The 20,769-nt window shown below is 30.5% G+C and overlaps 7 protein-coding genes across 8 annotated transcripts; 4 read left to right on the forward strand and 3 right to left on the reverse strand.

The window, feature by feature from the left end:
• Positions 1–33: 33 nt before the first annotated feature.
• Positions 34–1,178, reverse strand: LOC109597433 (carboxypeptidase N subunit 2-like). The gene is made up of 2 exons (XM_020013109.1): positions 515–1,178; positions 34–464 (listed from the first exon to the last, which is right to left on the reverse strand). Exons 1-2 carry the CDS (start codon positions 1,167–1,169, stop codon positions 34–36), a joined length of 1,086 nt encoding a protein of 361 aa, XP_019868668.1. The 5' UTR covers positions 1,170–1,178.
• A 3,337-nt stretch (positions 1,179–4,515) lies between these two features.
• Positions 4,516–7,583, forward strand: LOC109597445 (histone-lysine N-methyltransferase PRDM9). Of its 2 annotated transcripts, XM_020013132.2 has the most exons (6): positions 4,517–4,705; positions 5,796–6,254; positions 6,316–6,434; positions 6,495–6,673; positions 6,734–6,986; positions 7,037–7,583. In XM_020013132.2, the coding sequence occupies exons 1-6, from the start codon at positions 4,699–4,701 to the stop codon at positions 7,445–7,447; spliced, it is 1,428 nt and encodes a 475-aa protein (XP_019868691.2). In that variant the 5' UTR covers positions 4,517–4,698; the 3' UTR covers positions 7,448–7,583. The 2 variants fall into 2 exon arrangements, with proteins under 2 accessions (XP_019868690.2, XP_019868691.2); XM_020013131.2 differs by having other exon boundaries at positions 4,516–4,705; positions 6,316–6,673.
• Positions 7,584–7,987: 404 nt separating this feature from the next.
• Positions 7,988–14,997, forward strand: LOC109597436 (short-chain specific acyl-CoA dehydrogenase, mitochondrial). The gene is made up of 5 exons (XM_020013113.2): positions 7,988–8,298; positions 8,356–8,513; positions 13,781–14,039; positions 14,096–14,248; positions 14,303–14,997. The coding sequence occupies exons 1-5, from the start codon at positions 8,262–8,264 to the stop codon at positions 14,911–14,913; spliced, it is 1,218 nt and encodes a 405-aa protein (XP_019868672.2). The 5' UTR covers positions 7,988–8,261; the 3' UTR covers positions 14,914–14,997.
• On the reverse strand, positions 8,529–10,586 carry LOC126265794 (programmed cell death protein 7-like). Its single transcript, XM_049968454.1, has 3 exons — positions 9,282–10,586; positions 9,047–9,233; positions 8,529–8,991 (listed from the first exon to the last, which is right to left on the reverse strand). The coding sequence occupies exons 1-3, from the start codon at positions 10,194–10,196 to the stop codon at positions 8,624–8,626; spliced, it is 1,470 nt and encodes a 489-aa protein (XP_049824411.1). The 5' UTR covers positions 10,197–10,586; the 3' UTR covers positions 8,529–8,623.
• Positions 14,998–16,354: 1,357 nt separating the features above from the next.
• Positions 16,355–17,856, reverse strand: LOC109597450 (cytochrome c oxidase subunit 6C). Its single transcript, XM_020013138.2, has 3 exons — positions 17,614–17,856; positions 16,651–16,818; positions 16,355–16,590 (listed from the first exon to the last, which is right to left on the reverse strand). The coding sequence occupies exons 2-3, from the start codon at positions 16,812–16,814 to the stop codon at positions 16,518–16,520; spliced, it is 237 nt and encodes a 78-aa protein (XP_019868697.1). The 5' UTR covers positions 16,815–16,818; positions 17,614–17,856; the 3' UTR covers positions 16,355–16,517.
• Positions 17,857–19,116: 1,260 nt separating this feature from the next.
• LOC109597439 (lactoylglutathione lyase) lies at positions 19,117–20,181 on the forward strand. Its single transcript, XM_020013119.2, has 3 exons — positions 19,117–19,373; positions 19,429–19,658; positions 19,715–20,181. The coding sequence occupies exons 1-3, from the start codon at positions 19,302–19,304 to the stop codon at positions 19,968–19,970; spliced, it is 558 nt and encodes a 185-aa protein (XP_019868678.1). The 5' UTR covers positions 19,117–19,301; the 3' UTR covers positions 19,971–20,181.
• Positions 20,042–20,749, forward strand: LOC109597441 (biogenesis of lysosome-related organelles complex 1 subunit 6-like). The gene is made up of 4 exons (XM_049968506.1): positions 20,042–20,121; positions 20,210–20,335; positions 20,388–20,562; positions 20,613–20,749. Exons 1-4 carry the CDS (start codon positions 20,096–20,098, stop codon positions 20,730–20,732), a joined length of 447 nt encoding a protein of 148 aa, XP_049824463.1. The 5' UTR covers positions 20,042–20,095; the 3' UTR covers positions 20,733–20,749.
• Positions 20,750–20,769: the final 20 nt, after the last annotated feature.

Consider the following 20,769-nt stretch of genomic DNA (forward strand, 5'->3'; position numbering starts at 1 on the left):
AGAAGAAGGTAAGTAAAATGTTCATAATTTTTATTACAATAAAGTCAATTTTTCAGTATTCACGCAGTATTTCAGTGCGTCCACAGCATCCGTCAATGTATTTAGAGTCTCCAAAAACATCTCGTTCACCTCGTCGTCCGCCACTTCGATACAAGTTTTAGAATAACTTTTCGGATAAACGCAAATGGGTATTTTACTCGTTGTGCAAATTTCCGGACTGTAAGTAGTGCCATTGGTTTCAAACAACCAGTAATTAATCCTGTCTAAGCACGGACACTTCCAAGGGTTTCCGTACAGCTCCAAAGTTTTAACGGAAATCTTTTTCAATACCTCATTAGAAAGGAAGTTTAGATAGTTCCCACCAATAAACAACGTATCTAGTTTGAGACCTCTTGGAAAAATGTCCTCATTGATCGTCTTCAATCTATTGCCACCCAGTCTTAACAGTTTTAAACGTTGGCACCCTAAAATCAATTTTTATATATTTTGTGTAAGAATATATTTAAACCCAAACCTTTAAAAGCGCCTGGATGAATTTCTGTTATTTCATTGTTGTTGAAACTAATTTCTGTTAATTTAGGTAACCCATCAAAAGCCCTCCTTGGCAAACTGCGAATCTTATTGCTATTGAAGGTTAATCTCTCCAAGGAAGTGCTGTTGGTAAACCATTCCCTGTTCCAGAATTCTAATTTGTTGTATGAAAAGACTACAGTCTTCAACTTTGACAAGTTGGCAAAAACTTGGTCAGCAATGTAGTCAATCATGTTATTAGAAAAGTTAATGTATTCCAATAGAGGAATCACATCAAAAGTGTTCCTAGATATTTCCTTCAGTTTACTTAAACGAATTGACAACGTAGTTAATTTTGGAACATTTGTGAAGGCTCCAGGTTGCAACTCTTCCAAATCGCCAGCCACTGTCGATAGTGTTATCAAGTCCGGCATTTCTGTAACCGAACTTTTTCCCAGCCGTTGCAAATTCTCCTCGATGTAAACAGCCGTGACATTCCTCCATTGGAAAGTGGAAGCCGTTATACACCCATTTGTTGTCAGCTGCAATTTGGAGTCATCGCCCAACACAACAGTCAGTTTGGTCTGTTTAAGATACTCACAAATTTCCCTACTAACACTAAGACCAAGAATGCAAAAAAATAGTAAAATGCACTTCATTATTTTTTTTTTTTTTTTGAGTTACAGACGCACACACACACTGCAGTTAATGTCTTGCACTGATGGGAAACCGTTTAACAGTAATTTGTTGACGAGCGTTCTTCTCGATTTATAAAATCCGGTTTAGTTGTTTATCAAAAATGCGTTAACAATTAAACTGGGCTGAAGTTTGATAACAATGCGATTCGTAGGGCAATAAGTAGGTAATGAGGTAGTTATTGCTTCTTGGAATTTGACGCTAGAGAAAGAGTTAACTAATTGGATGTGGATATGTGAACTGCTCCTCCATTAAAATTTAGTCTATTATGTAAATTTCCGAAAGTTTTGGTTATTCCATTACGTTCGCAAAATTATTTTGTATTGGAAAGGGAGAGAAATAATTCAATCAACCACTAAATTTTAAATTTCCCGTTGAAACTTTTTAGATTTTTAAACGAACATAATTTTATATTTGAAATAAAAAATACTAAAAATAATCTAAATTATTGCATGCGATTAAACATAAATAAATAATAATTTTATTGCCATGAAATATTCTGCTAACATTTTTAAAAACTGGTTGTTATAACTTAGCGTCCGGTTTGAATATCCCTCGATGTATTTTAAGCACAACTGACTAATCTTTGTTTTTCATTTTCCCCAGGTACAATTTACATAGATTTTTCGACTACAAAAGGGAAACAACAGCATAATAAAATATTCATATGAATATTTTTAAGCTGAAAAGTAAATACATCACGCACATTGTGTCCAGTCAATATTTTAATACGGCAACTAACATAACAAGGGCGCCCTCCATAAAGCGATAGTGCAAACTGTTCGACAAGTTCCAAACATATTCCTACAATGCGTTCGAACGGTTCAGGTTTTGTCTGATGAGATGTCCTTTAAATTTAAAGCTCTTAAACTATATTCACACACCGAATATTTTCAGAAAGTTTATCAGGAGGACTAATTTTACCGCAAAAAGCATAGCCCTAAGTGATGGTGTTTTGAATTTTGTCGAAAAGTTTTTTGCCAACCTGTAAAACCTAAGTTTTGAATGGATCAGCCTGTATATAATTTTTGAGGAGTAAAACTTGTTAGTACTACCAAAAAATTAAATTTGTCATTATTAATAATGGAAAATATGTGTTTCAATGTTAGTGTAATGAAAATAAAGATATAGTTTCAAATATTTCTTTAAAAAAAATTAATAATCTCGAGATCTCTGAGATCTTAATTTATTTAAGTCTATTATTTTTATATTTTTGTGTAGATAATTAATGTGTGCCCCAATAAACGACAATTCTACTTAACACTCAAAAATTTAATTTTGTTTAATATTAATCTCAATTTTCTAAAATTACTTCCTTTTCTATATAATAATATAAACTTTTTGTTTTCACACTTAAAAATATACTTAAATATAAATAAATAAATATAAATAAATAAATATGAATAAATTGTGGTGGACAAAAAAGCACACATTACTATTCTACCGTTAATGAGGAAAGGCACACTTCTAATTAAATGCAATCAAAGTATTTTATGTTTTATTTAAAATAATTACACTACATTCTTTCTACCATTATTCATTATGTAGCAAAATCAAGATAATTTCTACCTAAATTAAATCTTAAACAAAATAAATGCCAAATGTGGCTGGTCACAGAAATAGTACACTTTTAAGAAATATATAGTTGTTAAATAGTTTCTACAAAACAAAATTGTTAACATTCTGTTGGATACTCTTTGTTCGTTATAACCACATGTAAATGGTAATACAAAAATTGAATGAAATATCGGCACTGGTCGATTGAAATTAAATTTCACGACTCTTCATTTAATAACCACAATTCTCATCTAAATTTGATGCTTTTTATCAATCATCCCAATATCATTATCTTTTAACCAACACAACAACTTTGGAAGCATGCTTCGCATCATTATCATATAAATCCATGTAACTGTAAATGTAAATTATTGTTGGAAACATCTCATCTCCCATGATGTCCCTATATACAAAATGGTACATTTTACTAAAATTATTTTGTAATAGTCCTATATCATGCCAAGGAAACAAACTTCAAATAAAAACGTTTCTTCCATCGTGTTTCAAAGATTTTGTAGTGTATCTAAGATCCCTTTGCCAAAATTCTGCAAGTAATTAAAATATTTTTGTGCAAAACTTTAGTCTTGTTCGAATATTCATCTTTGATATCAATAATTCCTTTACTGAAAAAATATATCCTTGCAAGTTTTGTCTTTTCAGTCGACGTCTGATTGTTTTACTAGACACTGATATTTATTTACCTAGAGGACAAGAAAGGATGTCGTTTACTGATTTTTTTGTCTGAAATTGTTTTTTGTTAGGACATTTTCTTATTGTATTTTCAATTGAGTGTGTTTTACATTTAATAAAAAGCACTGTAAATCAATTTTTGAAAGCATTTTAAGTTTTTAGCGATATTAGTAATATTTAGACCATGTTGCTTCATATTAATTATTATTTTCCTCTTCTCTGGAGAGCAATGTTTCTCACTGAGTGAATTTATTTAATAATTTAATATAAATCCTACTAAGAATAATTTCAAAATACATTTGAATGTGACAATTCTTTGGACCAACCAAATCAAACTAATAAATGCGTATATAAGATGTGTAAAAAAAGCAAAAATAAAATAAATATATATTTTATATATTGACTGGACAAAATTTGAATTAAATCCTTTTAGGGAATATCTCAACATTTTTATTTATTTTTTTATGTATTATTTATATATTTTTTATTTATTTATTATTATTTTATTATAATTATATATATTATAATCTATTATTATAATTCGCGTTAATTCCCGGCTCAATATTCCGATAAACCCTTAGAGTTAATAATCTTCCCAATAAAATAATTAATAAATTATTATTATTATTTTATTATATTTAATAATATATATATATATATATATATATATATATATATATAAATATAATTATTTATGTAATATTATGTAAAATATAATTCTAAATTCAATAATTCCAAAATACTTTTTGTACCGATATAATTTATACAGTTTCGCGTTAATTCCCGGCTCAATATTCCGATAAACCGTTAGAGTTAATAATCTTCCCAATAAAATCATTAATAAAGACGCAATAAATTACCGGTCACATCGGCACCGACCGTTATGCAAAACGCACAAACAAACAAAAATTTTGAGCTGTTAAAAATCAATACGAACGAATGCGCCGTTCGAGCGATGTCAGCTCGATAGAATAAACGCTCCAACATCATTGGCTGCGGAAAATCAATGGCCCGACTCCGATTTTATCGATTTTTAGCACCACATCTGCAGCCAAGGGCCGCATAAACACCACTCGGCTTTTGAATGCAGTTCTCGCTGTTTCACGTTCGTCACAACGTCGTGCAGGATATATAATTTGTGTTGTCTAATTGCGATTGATTTTCTTTCAATTTGTGATTATTGAATTATTTTGAGGATGATGTGATTCGAGATTTGTTCGGGTTTATGATCAATAATAATAAACAATGGCAAGTAAGTAGAATATTTTAGGGTTACTTTACAACACTTTGGCGCCAAGTTATGTCTAATTCTTAGATATATGCGCATTCTTAACCTCTATAATAGAGCTACGTTGTAAAGTTTTTGTAAATAAGGACGAACAATAACATTCATTTTGAAGCTATTTTCTATTGAATTAACAAAATTCTTTGGAGTATGTAATCTAATTGGTTCACACGCATATTATGTTTATGTTAAATTAATGATGTTCATCATTTTCTTGTATGTTTTCAAATTAATACGACCTAACATTATTTATTAAATTTTACAATATAGTCTATTTCAATAACTTACATAGAAAACAACACTTTTTGTTTACTATTGTTTTATATTTTGATTTATCACAACCTTTCACAATATTTATATAATTTGGGTAAATAATTTTATTTGTTGATATCATAAAGAAGTGAATTCTTTCTTTGGAATATGTAGAATATTTTCCTGAGCTACAGAACTACTAAATACAAATAGAAACTTATTTGAATCCCATTGATTTATTATTAGAAATGTTGTGTCAGGAATCAAACAAATATTATAGCCAATGTTCAAAAGAACTGTCATTGATGACATAAGATTAATATTTTATTAGTGGCAACGAACTATTAATTATTTTAGTAAATGCCTAAAAATATTTTTATGAACAAAAACATTTATTTTAAAACAATTTTATATACAGTGTGCGACATTTGAAGGCAGGACACCCCTACAAAATTTGCATTTCATATTTTTTGACCCAAAACCAAAGTCAATCAAAATTGAAGAAATCATACAAGCAAATTTTATATGGAAAATCTGACTACACCATTGGATTAAGCACTCCCTGAAATGGGTATATACGAAATTTCATAAAGAAATATGCAATTCATAATCTGTGTAAAAATTAAAAATCATATGTTTATCAATTTAAATTTTTTTTTTAAGTATAATATAGAATAAACTGTCAAAAATTTTTGAAGAATATTAGAATATTTATTTACATTATTAATATTTATGGTATTCCGCTTTCAAATGGGTCACATTGTATATATAATATTAGTAAACTAATTCCTATTTTGTTTTTCAGACATGGATCCGAATATAGAAAAATACCAGCTAAAATGGCACTCTTTTACTTCGTATCTCCATTCGTGCGTATCATCCTCCCTCCAGAGCGAGTCCTACACCGATGTGGCTCTAGTAACAACCGATGGTCATCAAATTATGGCTCATCGATTCGTATTGGCTTACAGCAGTCAGTACTTACAGGACGTATTGAAGTTTCAGCCGAAGGTTACCACAGCCCTACCCATAATGATTATTCTTCCGCCAGAAATCACCTATAGAACACTGAAAATCCTTATTAAGTACATGTATAGTGGCGAGGCCACGGTTTCAAAAGATATTCTGGAGAGTGTACTAAGAGGAGGTGATCTACTGAAGATAAAAGGCTTATATCGTCCCAAAGAAGACGATCCCTTAAAGGCGGTTAAAACAACAGCCAGGTCCGAAAGCGTTTGCTCCTCACCTGGTCTGTCAAGCACTGGTAAGATCATTTTTAATAAAATACATATTAGATTAATAAAAGGAACATTTAAATCTTACAGGAGTGAACTCGCCCAGTCAACCGTCTCCAGGCCCCCCTCCATTAGTCAACATTAGCAATAATATCGTGACCAAGCCGTCTACATCAGGCAAGGCGTCATCTTCAGCAAATAGCCAAAAGGTTTTAACTTTTGAAAGAAAATTAACTTCGGTCTTCAATAAAAATAAGCCCCTTCCTAAGGTACTGAACTACGCGTTTAACGTGAACAAGCCGCAGGACAAGGATGGCGAGAAGACGACCAAACCCGCAACGCAACCAAAGCCAAATTCTAGCGAGAAGGAAGAAGATCGCCAGTCAGACGAAGAACCCAAAGAAGAAACCCTGCAGTTCGTAGTGATTAAGGATGAACCAATTGAGTGGTAATTGGGTACCATATTTAATAGTATAAAATGATATAGTATAGATAATATGTGTAACAGGTCGGAAGTGTCGCCTGCAGAGATGGAACTAATCGATGACAAAGAAGTTTTCACGGACATAAACGTGAAGCATGAACTTTACAGTGAAGACTCAGAGGACAATGTGCATACAGAACAACTTTACACACCGTTAACATGCGAACTTTGTACCGAAACGTTCTCAATTCCCGCAGAATGGGTACGGCACGTGCAAACACACACAGACATGCTGCCAGCGAAACGTCAAAGAAGAGACAGACCCGACGGCGAACCTGTGAGTATATCGTGTGGATAACTGATTGCCAAATTATATATGGTTTTTAGGACGACGGTGGAACATTCCCGCCACTGCATTGCGACCTGTGCCAGAAATACTTCCCAACGCCTGCCGAATGGGTGCAACACATCCAAGGCACTCACACGGAATTCGAACTGCGTCTCTCCAATAATGAAAAGACTAACAAAAAACCCATCAAAGAAGTTGTCTCATCTAAACCATCAACGTCCAGTTCATCCATGAAAGTGTGCACCGACTGTTACAGAGTGTTCCCGTCTCAAGCTTCTATGCTGATTCACAAACGAACTCACACCGGAGAAAAGCCATATCTTTGTGAATATTGCTTTAAAGGATTCAATGTGAAGAGCAATTTACTGAGGCATCTGAGGACGATTCATGACAAATTCGTTCATCCCACTGATTTGGACAAAAAAGACGAAGAACCAGCGGACGATTGAAAAGATTGTGTTTTTTTTTGAGTTTATATGGCAGACATCTGGGACTGAATGAAATTGTTACGTGATTTCATACTATATTTTTGTATACTGTACATTGTTACATTTTACTTTCAAATAATACATACTCTCATCCAAATTTATTGGTTCCTTTATTAATTATTTATGCTCATATGCAACTAACATGTAAAAGTAAAATGATTTTCATATTCAAAGACTACTAATAAGCAGGAAATTACTTGATTATCTTTTAAAAGGTTATTAATAAGTTGATTGTACCAGTTATCAGAAAATTGATGAAAACATCCTTACGTATTTAGTGTGAAAAGAAACACCAAGTGTAAAACTATTTTTAATACGAAAGAAAATAAATCAATTTAAAAAATGAAAAGCAGCGTGCACTAGTTGACTGTGGTAACATATTTCAATTAAAAATATAATTTTCACAGTTCTTGATCAGACTGCACTGTGATCCTGGTTGCCTAGACACAACGTCAGATTGTTTATTTTATTAAAAGAAAGTTAACCTTGATTTTTGTTCTGTGATTAAAACTAGCCACATTAAAATATGAATGTTTTTCGGTTTCATTATGTTTTTATATGCAAGACAGAATAATTCGACTAAATCATAATTACTTAAACTTCACAAACATAATATATCAGATAACGTTATTGAATAAGAGTATAATTTGTAACATTGTAAATAAGATAAGAACGATTCTGAAAAGGTCAATATCAGGTTCTTTAATTGTGAAACATATAAGAAGTGCTTTTATGCAAATACCATCAGTATTGAACTAGCAGGGGAACATAAAAAATGTCTCTTAGGAAACTGACCACATGCTTTTTAAAAGGTAAATTTTATATTGTTGTTAATTTAATTTTGTTTTAATTTTGCTGATACGTTTTAGTAAACAGTCCACACAACAGCCTGGTGAGATGTTTCAGTCTACACAAATTGTCTGAGGAACACTTAATGTTGCAGAAGACATGCCGTGACTTTGTTGAAGCAGAATTAAAGCCTGTTGCAGCTCAATTGGATAAAGAGCACAAATTTCCAGCTGATCAGGTAATTCTTAAGTAATTGAATTAAATGACATAACAAAAGAAAACAGTATAATTAATATATCTAATATATGTATATATATATATATATATATATATATATACAACAAAGGATTACTTATTTAGAAATTTAGCCCACAGAACATTTGGTTCCTCGTCAGGGACTACCCAACCTATTGGTATTTTAGAACCATCATTACTGTTTTCATCAACTAAAAATGTGTCCCAACTCCTACGAATGGCTATAAACGTTTGCATGTTACATTCTGCAGCCATTAAAGACCAATACAGAAACTGATCTTCTTGTTCTACTTTTGTATTCCCAAATAATGCTATTTTCCATTCTTCATAATGTTGTTTATGCTTTTTCATAAGTGCCCTTTTTGAATCTTCTAAAGCAGTCTTTTCCAACATTGTACGCAAATTTTGTTCTTCGGTGCTGTACCTTTTTAACAAATTTCCCCAAATTTTTATCAGTTTCTCTGAAATGTATATGTATTGTAATTGTTGCGAATTTTACTAAACTTGATTTAGTACCTGTGGTAATGTTAAAACCTTGCTTGTCCTCCAATGTCAACTTCGTACCTTCCTGCTGTGCCTTATTAGTCCTGACATTCCTAAGTTTAATTAAAGCTGTAATCAGACACAATTGCTTTCTGGCTTCTAACTTTTTTTTAATAACTTCCTTTAGTATACAATCTGCATCCCTCTTCTTTTTTTCTTTCTGAAATAAAATATTGAGTAATTAGTCCACAATAGTATAGAATGATACCTCCTTGATCTTATTAGCCTTTTCCTTCATGCCTGCTAACCAATGGTCAATTTCTTTCTCCCGAATTTTACTTTGTAACAGCTCCTCTTGTTTCTCTGCAACTATCCTTATTTTTCTATTTTTTCTGTTTATTCTCTTTTTCCGTGTTTTATCAACTAGCCTTTTAACGTAACTCATTATATTTGGGTCTCTAAGCTCACTTATCAGAGAGTTATACTGTTTTGTTAACAGTTTCATTTTATTAATTTTCATTCTCCACATATTCTCATCCATACTTGCTGATTGTTCAGTAAGCTTTGATTCTATCTTCAGAATATCTGATATGATTATACATTGCTGTAGTATCGCCTTTACATGATGCAGCGTTAGACTTTTTTTAGGGGAAATTAAAGTACTTGCTGACCACGAGTTAATTATCAATTTATCATAAGTATACACATAATCTTCTTTTTCATTATATAATACACATTTGGAATCAAAATTATCATAAGGTGTATAATCTGTTTCACTTGAGTTACTAAAAGGGGAATCATTTCTAGTTTCCAACACATCATAATTATAAGGAGTATCAGAATTGTAGTCACTGTAATATGCAATGTTTTCAGCTCCTGTTGAAATATTGTTGTAAACTGGCATATCTTGTTGCATTTCTGGAGGGGCACTGATATTAGTATACTGAAGATAATCTCTTGTCATGGTGGTAACAGTAACATTATTGTAAGGGAAGTAATTTTTTTGTGCCTGGACTGCATTGATATTTTCATAAGTGGGTCCTGGTGGGGCATTAATAGAGTTGTAAGAAAAGTAATCCACTGTTGTTCTTGGAGTGACACTAACATTGTTGTAAGGGGCACAAACTTCTGAACCTGTTGAGGCCATTGATTGACCATAAACATTGTATAATGGAATATTCATTGTATCTAACAGGACAAAAAATAAAAGATAATCATATAAAATTAGTTAGCACATGTGGCGTAATTTTTCTTGCTTTGGCAAATGTCTTCTCGCATCAGCCAAAGCTTTTTGGGCCTCTAGATATTCAGGAATCTTTTAAAATTCAGTGAAATTGCTCAAAATGGTGATGAGTTCATTGCAGGCAACTAAAAGTCTTCGATGGGAGTCTGGAATGATAAATTTAGTCTCAGAAGTAATTTTCTCTGATGTCGCACTTGGCGTCATCAGAAGCGTTAGCCAGAAACCGGTAAATTACTACGGCTTGAAATTATGTTGGTAGTTTCCGCAGGCGCATTAGATTCAAAAACTCTCACAACGTTGCCGCATTTGATGTTTTATTCCTTTCTGAGATATTTTTTGTCTGTTTTTTATATTCCATTATTAGCGGAAAATGTACATTAGAAATAAATAAAACACTCTAATTAATTAAAAATATATTGTTTCCTTAGACAAACTAAAAATGAATTAAAGAAATTTCGGCTGCTTTTATCCTTATTTCGCCAAACAAATTCGTGTAGATGCGAGATAAATAGAGCTTTTGATGTCTCAAATTGGCGCTTTTTGCTCTCATCCATATGTTTTTTATATTTTGTGTGTGGATGGTGACATCATCGGGATTCGCAAAATTCCTCTTGAGTGTAGATTCCATCCCTAATCTCATCTTTTCAATTATATGTCCTTCACCCATTTGAGATAGGTAATTGTTTAGAATCATGGCTCCACCTATTTTCAGCCATAAAAAATTGAGCTATCAATTTTTTTTTTTTTAAATTATTATTAAATAAGGAGTATGTTTTGACCGAGTAAAAAAAATAATATTTAATAGATTAATTATAAATAGAATTAATTTTAAATTTGAAAAAATGTCAATTTTTGCGGTTTTAAAATTGTTATGAAACTTTATTATGCTATATGTCTATTTTTTTCAAAAATTCATCATGAATTTTTGAAAATTTAACAATTTTTATTAAATTGATGTTTCACGTTCTATATAATAAAAAATTAAATATTCATTTCATATATTTTTTTAAATATTTTAGATGTGATGAAGAACTTGTCATGGTCAATTAAAAAAAAATTCTTATAAAAAAATTGATAAAAATTTCAAATTTAAAATTAAAGTTTTATACAATTTTATATATATTTTTTTTTTTTTTTTTTTTTTTTCATAAAGCTCATCAAAAGTAGAATAATTAAAAAAAAAAGAAATAAAACCAAACCTAACCTAACTTAACCAATTTTTTTTCAGGAAGTTCATCAAAAGTTTTTGTTATTATACAAATATTTCAAAATTTTATTATTGTTAAAATATTTACAAATTTGGAACAAAATCAAAAAATTTGAATTAATGAATATGTTAATTTGAAAATAACCTCAAATATCAGTATTTTTCAAATTTCTCTGAGATTTCATTTCATAAAAAAATAAAAACGGTGACTTTTTTTAAAATATTCTATTTTAGATGATCTTTCCGAAAAAAAAAATAGGTTGGATTAGGTTTCTATTTCAGTTTTTTTTGAGAATATTATATTTATTACTATGATAAAAATATATAATCAGCATTTTTCAAATTTAATGTTAATTTTTCTCTAAGGAATCTTTTACTTGATCGTAACATATTCTTTAATGTACCAAAGGATACTAATATTCAGAAAAAAAGTATGAAAAAATATTGTTTTTTCGATTTTTTATTGCCAAAAATAGATGGAGCCCCGATTTAAACAACTACCTAAAATATTAATAATCACTGCAAGATTCAGTGAATTAATCCAGTTTCACCTTATTGAATTTTGGGTAGTTTCGGAATTTTCACCGAACCCAATTTTCTCAATTGTGGGGACTTGGTTAACAATCATTCAAATCCTTAAAAAAACTAAACAATTTTGTTTCAATATTATTATTATTCATGACTGATATTATAATTAAAATAAAACAATGAATATTTTAAAAATTAAACTTAAACTGTCGCACAATCTGAAATAGTTGAAATAAAATTAATAATATAATATACAAATAAATTAATTTTTTACTTTTTCTTTACTAAAATTGTCTGTAAATTATTTTTGGATAATTTATACTTATCTTAAAATTAGTCTTCTTCTTCTAACCCTTTTGTTTACTCGTTGTCTTTTATTAATGCGTTGAAATCGAAAGTTACAGATATCTACACTTGCCAGCGGTAAAATTAAAAAACAAACTCATAATATGTGTACATAGAATACACGTGATTTAAATTGTGTAATCTGTTATCGTTTACGCAAATAACTGTGATTTATGCTCGTGTCATTAATATTTCTATAATTCAACGAAAACTTCAAATCATTCTGATACGTCTTACTTTGATAAAAAGCTGCGATTAAGGATTTCAAAATAAATATCATCTTAGTAATATTAAATAAATATTGAATCTTTTTATAGATTGTTTAATTAATTTTTATCTAATTAAAATAAAACTTGAGAATAGTACGGGTTTAGTCACTCCTAAGTGATAAATTTAATTATAATATAACGTGGCATCTGTCTGATAGAATTATCTCTCCCACATATTTTTTATTAAAAATATTGTAAACACTTCACTATAATCGACTTGTAGTGGAATTTCTCAGTTATTTTGTATCCTTTATGGTCGGCATCAGGTTCCTTCTAATTTTTCAATGAGGCAGGCGATGCTTTTAAATAAAGATCACTATAACTTAAGTAATTGGACCAAACATCCCGTTCGATAACTAATTTTCTTTTAATGGTTTATTTCTCTTTTTATGCACCAGCACAGTTACTAGATGTCCATTAACCACTTTTAATGGAAGTATGGCAGATTGTTAAAAAACTAGAAAATGAATAATTCAGGTCAGTCATGGGCCAACTTATTCATCATGTCAAAAAATGATTAAAAATTTAATTCATATAATACACTAATCCGAGAAATTACTGCACCACCTATTATTTTTACTGGGTGATCACACCAGAAGTACAGTACACTTGCTCAAGATTGTTTTTTGAGTATTTGAACTTTAAATCAACAGTTTGTAACCGCAAGTATGCAACATCTTAGGGAAGATAATTTACAACCCAATGTTTCTTCTTAAGGCCCGACATTAACTATGGATAGTCGGTTATCTTGCTCCCTTTGAAATTGTTCCGTGGTGTGCCCAGCCTGCAATCCAAACCTCATCATACATATCGGGCATATGCTTGGAAGAAAATTAATGACCATACAAACCGTTCCAAGAGCTTGAAGGAAGTATCCCCTTCTTTTTTAAATTTAAGATAACCTGTACAAAACGATATTGAAACCCTGATTTTGAGTAATGAACAGAGAAAGTAAAGCTTTTATCTATTCTTAATTTTTATGTGTCTAGTCTATTTCTCATTTTTAGAAAAAATAATGACCAATTATTTTTGTGGTCCGTTAGGTTCTAAGGTCTATGTACCTTAAACGGTATTTTTAATTTACGGACTTTATGAAATTATTTTAAAATTAATAATAAATATTGGTTTCTTTAGAAAATGCAAAACTAAATTTTTGCCAAACTTATATTTTACAGATTAAAAAGTTGGGAGAATTGGGATTGTTATCCATCAACGTGAACGAAAAATATGGCGGATCTGGCCAGGACACTTTGGCTCTATCTGTTGCTGTTGAGGAAATCGCCAAAGGCTGTGGTGGTACCGGCACAATTGTTTCCGTGCACAACTGTCTCTACGTAAATCTTATTGACCGTTGCGGCACCGAAGAGCAAAAAGAGAAGTTCCTGAAGCCATTCACTTGTGGTACATTGGGTTGCTTTGCCTTAAGTGAACCAGGTGTGACTAAAACTTTGTTACTATATGGAAAACAAGATATTAACCATTGATTACAGATGCTGGAAGTGACGTGGGTGGTATGTCTACAACTGCCGTCTTAGATGGAAATAGTTACATTTTAAATGGTACAAAATCTTGGGTGACAAGCGGCACAGAAGGAAAAGCTGCCGTTGTTTTCGCCACTATCGATAAAAATTTGAAACACAAAGGTATACGTTACTGAATAATAAAACTAGTACATTAAACTCAATTAATTTACTTAGGTATTACTGCATTCCTCATTCCACTGCCAACGCCAGGCCTTTCTCTAGGCAAGAAGGAAGACAAACTTGGCATCAGGGCTTCTTCCACCTGCAACCTGATCCTAGAAGACGTCCGAGTTCCCAAGGAAAATGTATTAGGTACAGTCGGTGGCGGTTTTAAAATGGCTATGGAGCAATTGGACAAAGCCCGCGTGGGCATCGCGTCTCAGGCTCTGGGCATTGCCCAAGCTGCTTTGGAAGTGGCGGTTGATTATGCAGCTCAGCGTAAAGCATTTGACAAACCTATTAATAAGTTTCAAGCCGTCAAACTTCGTCTCGCCGACATGGCTTTAAAACTGGAAGCTGCACGTTTGTTGGTGTGGCGGGCCGCAGTGCTTTGCGATGAACCTGGTAGATCGACCAAGGAATCATCTATGGCCAAATTGGCTGCTAGCGAAGCTGCAACATTCGTATCCCATAGTGCAATTCAGATATTGGGCGGAATGGGTTATGTCACTGACATGCCCGCAGAACGCCATTACAGAGATTCCAGAATTACAGAAATTTATGCTGGAGTAAACGACATTCAAAGACTGGTGATTGGAGATCTAATTGTAAAGGAATACGAGTAAATGTTCGCGTAAAGTGATATTTTTATTATACACTGATATATTTTTATAGATCTTTTTTATTCAAATACATGGTGTTATTGTTTATGTTGTTTGTATTAATTTATCAATCCAGTTAAATGGTTTAATAAATATGGGATTATTGTCTGAACTAACCAACATAATGATAAACCAAAAAAGTGCAAAAAGAACAATTGTTAAATTTTAGTATTTTTAGATCTTGTTGGATTATTAATTGTTATTAATATAAAAAAACTCGTGTTCAAAAGTTAGGCATGTGATATTTTTTAGAATAAAAATGGCTCCACTTTAATTGTATTTGATTTGTATATATTTTTTCAATTTTTATTAAATTTAATACGAAAAGAGAAGAAAAATGATTCATACAATTCAAGTCAGTATAATGTACATTTAGTTTATAATTGATTACAATAGTGTTTCCATGAGTATTTGTCAAAATTTGTTCGTATAACTATGACTAAACGTAAATTTACTCAGATTTTCATTTATGAAGGCCATAGCGGCGCATTCATTTGACTCACGTCCATAAGCAACAAAGATTAGACTGGGAAAGGTCCTAACTTCACAAGTCGTGAGAATGGAAATCTACACAGAGCAGCAGAATTTGGCTATTCAATGATGATGCTCGAGGTAGCATCTGGTCCTGACAATATACTTGAAGCGTTCAAGAATTTTATCCATTTGGTAGGTGGAGGAATTTGTTAAATGTCTGTACAAAATGGTACATATGTCAATACATGATGACTGGTCAAATATACTCAAGAGACATTGTTAATAGTCTTCAAGAACTTCGTTAACAATCAGGAATTATGTTCGAGACTCGAAATTTTGGATATTAAAACTTTACCACCTTCCTCGAAGTTTGTTGATCAAAATTAAGAAGTTGTTTTAAAAAAAATTAAATTGATAAATAAAATATGTCATGTTTTCGATTAAAAAAAATAATTGAATTTGTCTAATTTTTTTAATCTTTTGTATCCATTCTAAAGTTTTATGGTGTTTGCGATCAAATGATAAAAATTATACGTTCATAAAGGCGTTTAGTAATTTTGAAAATCATAATTATCATTTAATATATATATATATATATATATATATATATATATATATATATATATATATATATATATAATATAAAATTATGAGCTAAAATATTAACATTAAAAAAAATTCGGAATATGGTAACTGAAAGTTGTTAAAAGTACAAATTCCTCTTGCTATATTTTTAATAAATGTGTAATAGTAATGCCTAAGTTATTTATAGGTTTATTTTTAGATTATACACAAGAGCAATTCTGAGAAGTCAAGAAAACAAATCTACTTGAAAACTGGCAGAATATAATACCACTTTCGTCAACCCTCTTGGAATAACAGGATTTTCATTTGGGAGGGTTTAAGGTATATAATTATGTTCATATACAAGCTCGTTTTATATTTTTATTCTCTATTTACATCAAGAGTTGATCCTGAAATTACAGAACTAAGGCGTAAGAAAAGTAAAGTGTACACAACGTATTTATTTACTAACTAGTAGTCCATTTACTATATGCGCACATTTAATCACATAGAAGTGCATGTTATAGATGTTAATTTGAATCACATGAGTCAAAAACACCACGTTTCCTTTGACGCTCAAATTCCTTTTCTATATCATACGTTCTGCAAGAAAATCAAAGTATTATTTATACGTGAATTAAAGTAAACAATAATTTTACTTACCTATAAAAGTCGGCGTAAGCTTTCTTTTGGCCGTCCCCGTAGACAAATCTCATGTAACAACCGGCAGCAACAACCGAGATGAACGCCAATGTCAAGTTTTTCTTGATTTGCGCATGCAACAGTCCCCTCATTTGGGGCTTCTTCAATTTTCCGACTTCAGACATTGTCCTAAAAAATTTGCGTTATATAATTTACACATACATTTACACAACTTCATAATTACTAAAAACATTTTTAGAAAAAAAAACATAACAGGACAAATGTTGTACAATTACGTAATAGTGACTAATGGCCGTCTGATATCTGAGGTAGTAACAAGTGAAAATAAAATTTAATTAACTACTCAAAGCAATAAAATGCCCAGTGAACACTTCATGTCATGTATCGGGAAAAACATAAAGTCTATTTTCGTGCTGAATAATGACATAATCTACCGCAGTTTTACAAGTATTACCACAACTTCACTTTTAATCAACAGAAATAACTATATAATCTAATTAAATATATAAAAATAACGTGTATCTGAAAAGTTTAGTGTTAATTTTAAATTATGACTTGTAAAACATATATTTACATTTAGTCAAAATATTTATTGATTATTCTAATATTGAAGTAGAAATGGGGTTGAAACCCTTATAAACGAAATACTTAATATAACGCAGTAAAATAGTGGCTAAAGTAAATATATTAAATAGTGGTAAATAACATATCAATACATCTAATAACTTTAACTTTAGTTATTACAATATTAGGTAAACATGTATGAATAATATTAACAAAAAATGTTATGTAATATATGTGATTGAAATCAATAGATATATTTCCAATAAATAATTACTCGGCCTATAGTAAGTAGCTTTTCAATATACATATGTAAATACAAATAACTGATGTATTAAATCACTCACAGAATACCAAAAATAATAAAAGAAATGAAATGTTTTAAATGAAAATATTACTTACCTTAGAAATTAATGTACACCTTAAATAAAACGTACTTTCGACTGATATCTCAAATAATTTCCCCTATTGATAAGGTGCGTCTGTGCCTTATCTTTGTTGATATTTGCAGTTAATAGGTGAGATACAATAATACAATATCGAGATCGAAAGATGCACGTGAGAACAGTACCACATACGAATCGAGCGCTAACTGAAAAAAAAGTGCTGCGATCGATCAGGAGCCGGTGTTGGTGCGCAAATATTCGCGGGTTGGGACGCGCTGCGAATATTCACCAAAGCACAAAATTCGCTACGTGACAAAACGCATGTGAAGGTATACTGTAAGAAAATATTTGGTGACGAAAATAGAAGAGATCAATAAAAGGCTTAGCGGGTGGCTTCCTCTGGTGTCGATTAAATTCGGGATCAATATTGAAATATATCAATTAATACGATCGGATATTAAAATAAATCTTTCATATGCCCAGGTGTATTAATCAATAAATGGAGGGGATTTCTTTTTATATAAATAAAATTAAAATGGTGTTAAAAAACTGAAATATTTTTATTAACAAATCCTTTCAAAATTTTATTACCTCCCTCTGGGTAAATCAGATAGGACAGTTAACGACTGCAGATTACAGAAATGATAAATATAGAATCACAATAAACAGTGCAATATTTACACAGCACATATGTACATTTAAAATTTGCTGGTTGTCAGAATGCTAGGATTTCCTGTGAGCACACTAAGAATAGTTAGTAGTAGTTTAGTAAAACTAATGTTTTTACTAAACAATTAATTACATCAAGCTCCTCTTAAACAATTAAAAAAGTAATTTTAATATTCCCAAGTTACACCTGTTTATTTTTATATATAAAAATTAAAAAAGTATACATATAGTATATTCTAGTAAAAATATTTTAATGTCAATAAATTGATGTAAGTAACATCCAAATGTGGAACATACACCACTTATGCATACACCAATTAAGTACACACCAATTAGGCATATTTTCTTTAATATGCCCTAGAGAGCTAGCTAGCTTAATGATTCTCTGAGAATGTAAATTTCCTGTAAAAGATTAAATAATCTTTGAATGTTTATTTATTATTAATAAACGAAATATTTCTATCCAACTGGATTATAAAATTGAGGATTTGATTTGTATCCATATTATATTTAGATATTAACTATAGATTTATTTATATATACATATAAATAAGTATATATTTTAAAAAATTCCACACTCTTCAAATTAATATTTAAATATTCCGATTCGATAAAACATTGACCTTAGTTAAATAACTGGTGTAAATGATGCAGTTTATAAAAATTAGCATTGTTATATAATACAGAGACATACGGTTCTATGTGATACACATACATATTATTACAGACTTACAAACATAATAATATCTAAAAATATAAATAATATCTAAAATATTATCTATTATATTAGATTAAAAGTTAAACTGCAGTACACGTATACTATACAGCGTAATAATATTATCTGAACTTCATATAATAAAAACGTTTTTTGTGTTTTGAAATCTAAAAACTTTACATATTCCAAGTCTAAAAAAAGCCAATTCTGTTCTAATAATATCGGCAACAAGTGTTACATTTGCACCGGACATTGCAGGTTAGGATTCGGTGATTTAAGAAGTTGTCTTTTATAGTTATAATCAATTTATTATTAACAAAATGGGTGATGTACCGCCAATTTCTAACGAAGAAGCTCTTAAATTGTGCAACCAAAGACCCGAAGAAACTAAGGTAAGAAGTGTAAAATTGAATAAAACAACCGGTAATTAAAATAAATTATTTGCAGGAGTACATATTCCAACAAACCATGTACCGCATAAAGGACCCAAGGAAGACATTGCCGTTTTATTCCAACGTGTTAGGAATGAAATTGCTATGCAAATTGGACTTTCCATCAATGAAATTTTCATTATATTTCATGGGCTATGAGGACGATCAAGATTTGAAGGGCGAGGTCACTTCACAGGAAAGAGTTCAGTGGACAATGGGAAGAAAGGCCACAGTTGAATTAACTCAGTATGTGTTAACAAATTACTTTAAAATATATTATTTTTAATTTTTATTTCATTTAGTAACTGGGGCACAGAAAGTGATGACAGCAAATATCACACTGGAAATCAGGAGCCGAAAGGATTTGGTCATATTGGAATAATGGTCCCAGATGTTGAAAAGGCCTGTGAACGATTTGAACAGCTTGGAGTCAATTTTGTAAAGAAGCCGAATGATGGAAAAATGAAAGGCATTGCTTTTATCACTGATCCTGATGGATATTGGATCGAGATTTTCAACGATAAACGAGTTGGCGAAATAGCCACCACTTTTAATTAATAAATATATTTTGAAATTTGAATAAATTTTATATTTCGCGCCTTCATTTCAGAGTAGTTCAAAAGTCACCACTTTGTTATAACCTATTTTTATTTATTGTTGTTTTTGTTCTACATTCTTGAACTATGGATACAATTTCTACAGAAAATATGTTAGTAATAAGTATTTGATAAATAATAAATCTGTATATATTAATAAAGTATTTGATATATGTTAATTTTCAATTAAAACTTTTATAGTTGTATGGGAGTAAATCAAACAAATATAAATCCCTATGTAAATTCAGTTGACTTCTTGTCTGAAGGATTGTTGCACATATATCAGCCCAGTCTAACAAATGTAAAAAAGCAATTAAAGGAGTTGACGTAAGTCCAATGTTTGATTTAAATTCGTGGATAATATTGTACCCAATTTTAGAGACAAACAAAAAGCGATTCTAGATCAATTACATGAAGAAAATTTATCTTTATCTAAAAACCAGTACAGTGCAGACCTTGAAGAAATATTTAATAAAATGAAAGTATACCAAACTAAATTATTGAATATAAAAAAAGACATTAAAGTTTTACATGATAGGAGTACAAAATTGAAGGTAACTAAAATATAATTTTGATATTTAATTTATAAAAATAGTCCTTTCAGAAACGTGCTTTAAAGCTGCAACAATTAAAAGAAAAAGAGGAATATTTTAAACAACAAAAGGAATTGAAAATAAAGAAAGAGGAGGAATTAATAGGCCCTTCTAAAATGACAGTTGACTAGTATTAAATGTAATGTTAGTTATATAATAAATCAAATG

This window comes from Aethina tumida, chromosome 1, assembly GCF_024364675.1.
Source record: "Aethina tumida isolate Nest 87 chromosome 1, icAetTumi1.1, whole genome shotgun sequence".
NCBI lineage: Eukaryota > Metazoa > Arthropoda > Insecta > Coleoptera > Nitidulidae > Aethina > Aethina tumida.

Coding starts and splice junctions, on each gene's coding strand:
- LOC109597445 (XM_020013131.2), top strand. Junction 6,674..6,733: donor AAGGATGAACCAATTGAGTG/GTAATTGGGTAC, acceptor TATGTGTAACAG/GTCGGAAGTGTCGCCTGCAG. Junction 6,987..7,036: donor ACAGACCCGACGGCGAACCT/GTGAGTATATCG, acceptor TATGGTTTTTAG/GACGACGGTGGAACATTCCC.
- LOC109597436 (XM_020013113.2), top strand. CDS start 8,262: ATGTCTCTTAGGAAACTGACCACATGCTTTTTAAAAG. Junction 8,514..13,780: donor ACAAATTTCCAGCTGATCAG/GTAATTCTTAAG, acceptor TATATTTTACAG/ATTAAAAAGTTGGGAGAATT. Junction 14,249..14,302: donor TAAAAATTTGAAACACAAAG/GTATACGTTACT, acceptor TAATTTACTTAG/GTATTACTGCATTCCTCATT.
- LOC126265794 (XM_049968454.1), bottom strand. CDS start 10,196: ATGAATATTCCATTATACAATGTTTATGGTCAATCAATGGCCTCAACA. Junction 9,234..9,281: donor AGGCTAATAAGATCAAGGAG/GTATCATTCTAT, acceptor ATTTTATTTCAG/AAAGAAAAAAAGAAGAGGGA. Junction 8,992..9,046: donor AGGTTTTAACATTACCACAG/GTACTAAATCAA, acceptor TATACATTTCAG/AGAAACTGATAAAAATTTGG.
- LOC109597433 (XM_020013109.1), bottom strand. CDS start 1,169: ATGAAGTGCATTTTACTATTTTTTTGCATTCTTGGTCTTAGTGTTAGT. Junction 465..514: donor TCATCCAGGCGCTTTTAAAG/GTTTGGGTTTAA, acceptor AATTGATTTTAG/GGTGCCAACGTTTAAAACTG.
- LOC109597450 (XM_020013138.2), bottom strand. CDS start 16,814: ATGTCTGAAGTCGGAAAATTGAAGAAGCCCCAAATGAGGGGACTGTTG. Junction 16,591..16,650: donor GCTTACGCCGACTTTTATAG/GTAAGTAAAATT, acceptor ATTTTCTTGCAG/AACGTATGATATAGAAAAGG.
- LOC109597439 (XM_020013119.2), top strand. CDS start 19,302: ATGGGTGATGTACCGCCAATTTCTAACGAAGAAGCTCTTAAATTGTGC. Junction 19,374..19,428: donor AAAGACCCGAAGAAACTAAG/GTAAGAAGTGTA, acceptor AATTATTTGCAG/GAGTACATATTCCAACAAAC. Junction 19,659..19,714: donor GCCACAGTTGAATTAACTCA/GTATGTGTTAAC, acceptor TATTTCATTTAG/TAACTGGGGCACAGAAAGTG.
- LOC109597441 (XM_049968506.1), top strand. CDS start 20,096: ATGGATACAATTTCTACAGAAAATAT. Junction 20,122..20,209: donor ACAATTTCTACAGAAAATAT/GTTAGTAATAAG, acceptor AAACTTTTATAG/TTGTATGGGAGTAAATCAAA. Junction 20,563..20,612: donor ATAGGAGTACAAAATTGAAG/GTAACTAAAATA, acceptor TAGTCCTTTCAG/AAACGTGCTTTAAAGCTGCA.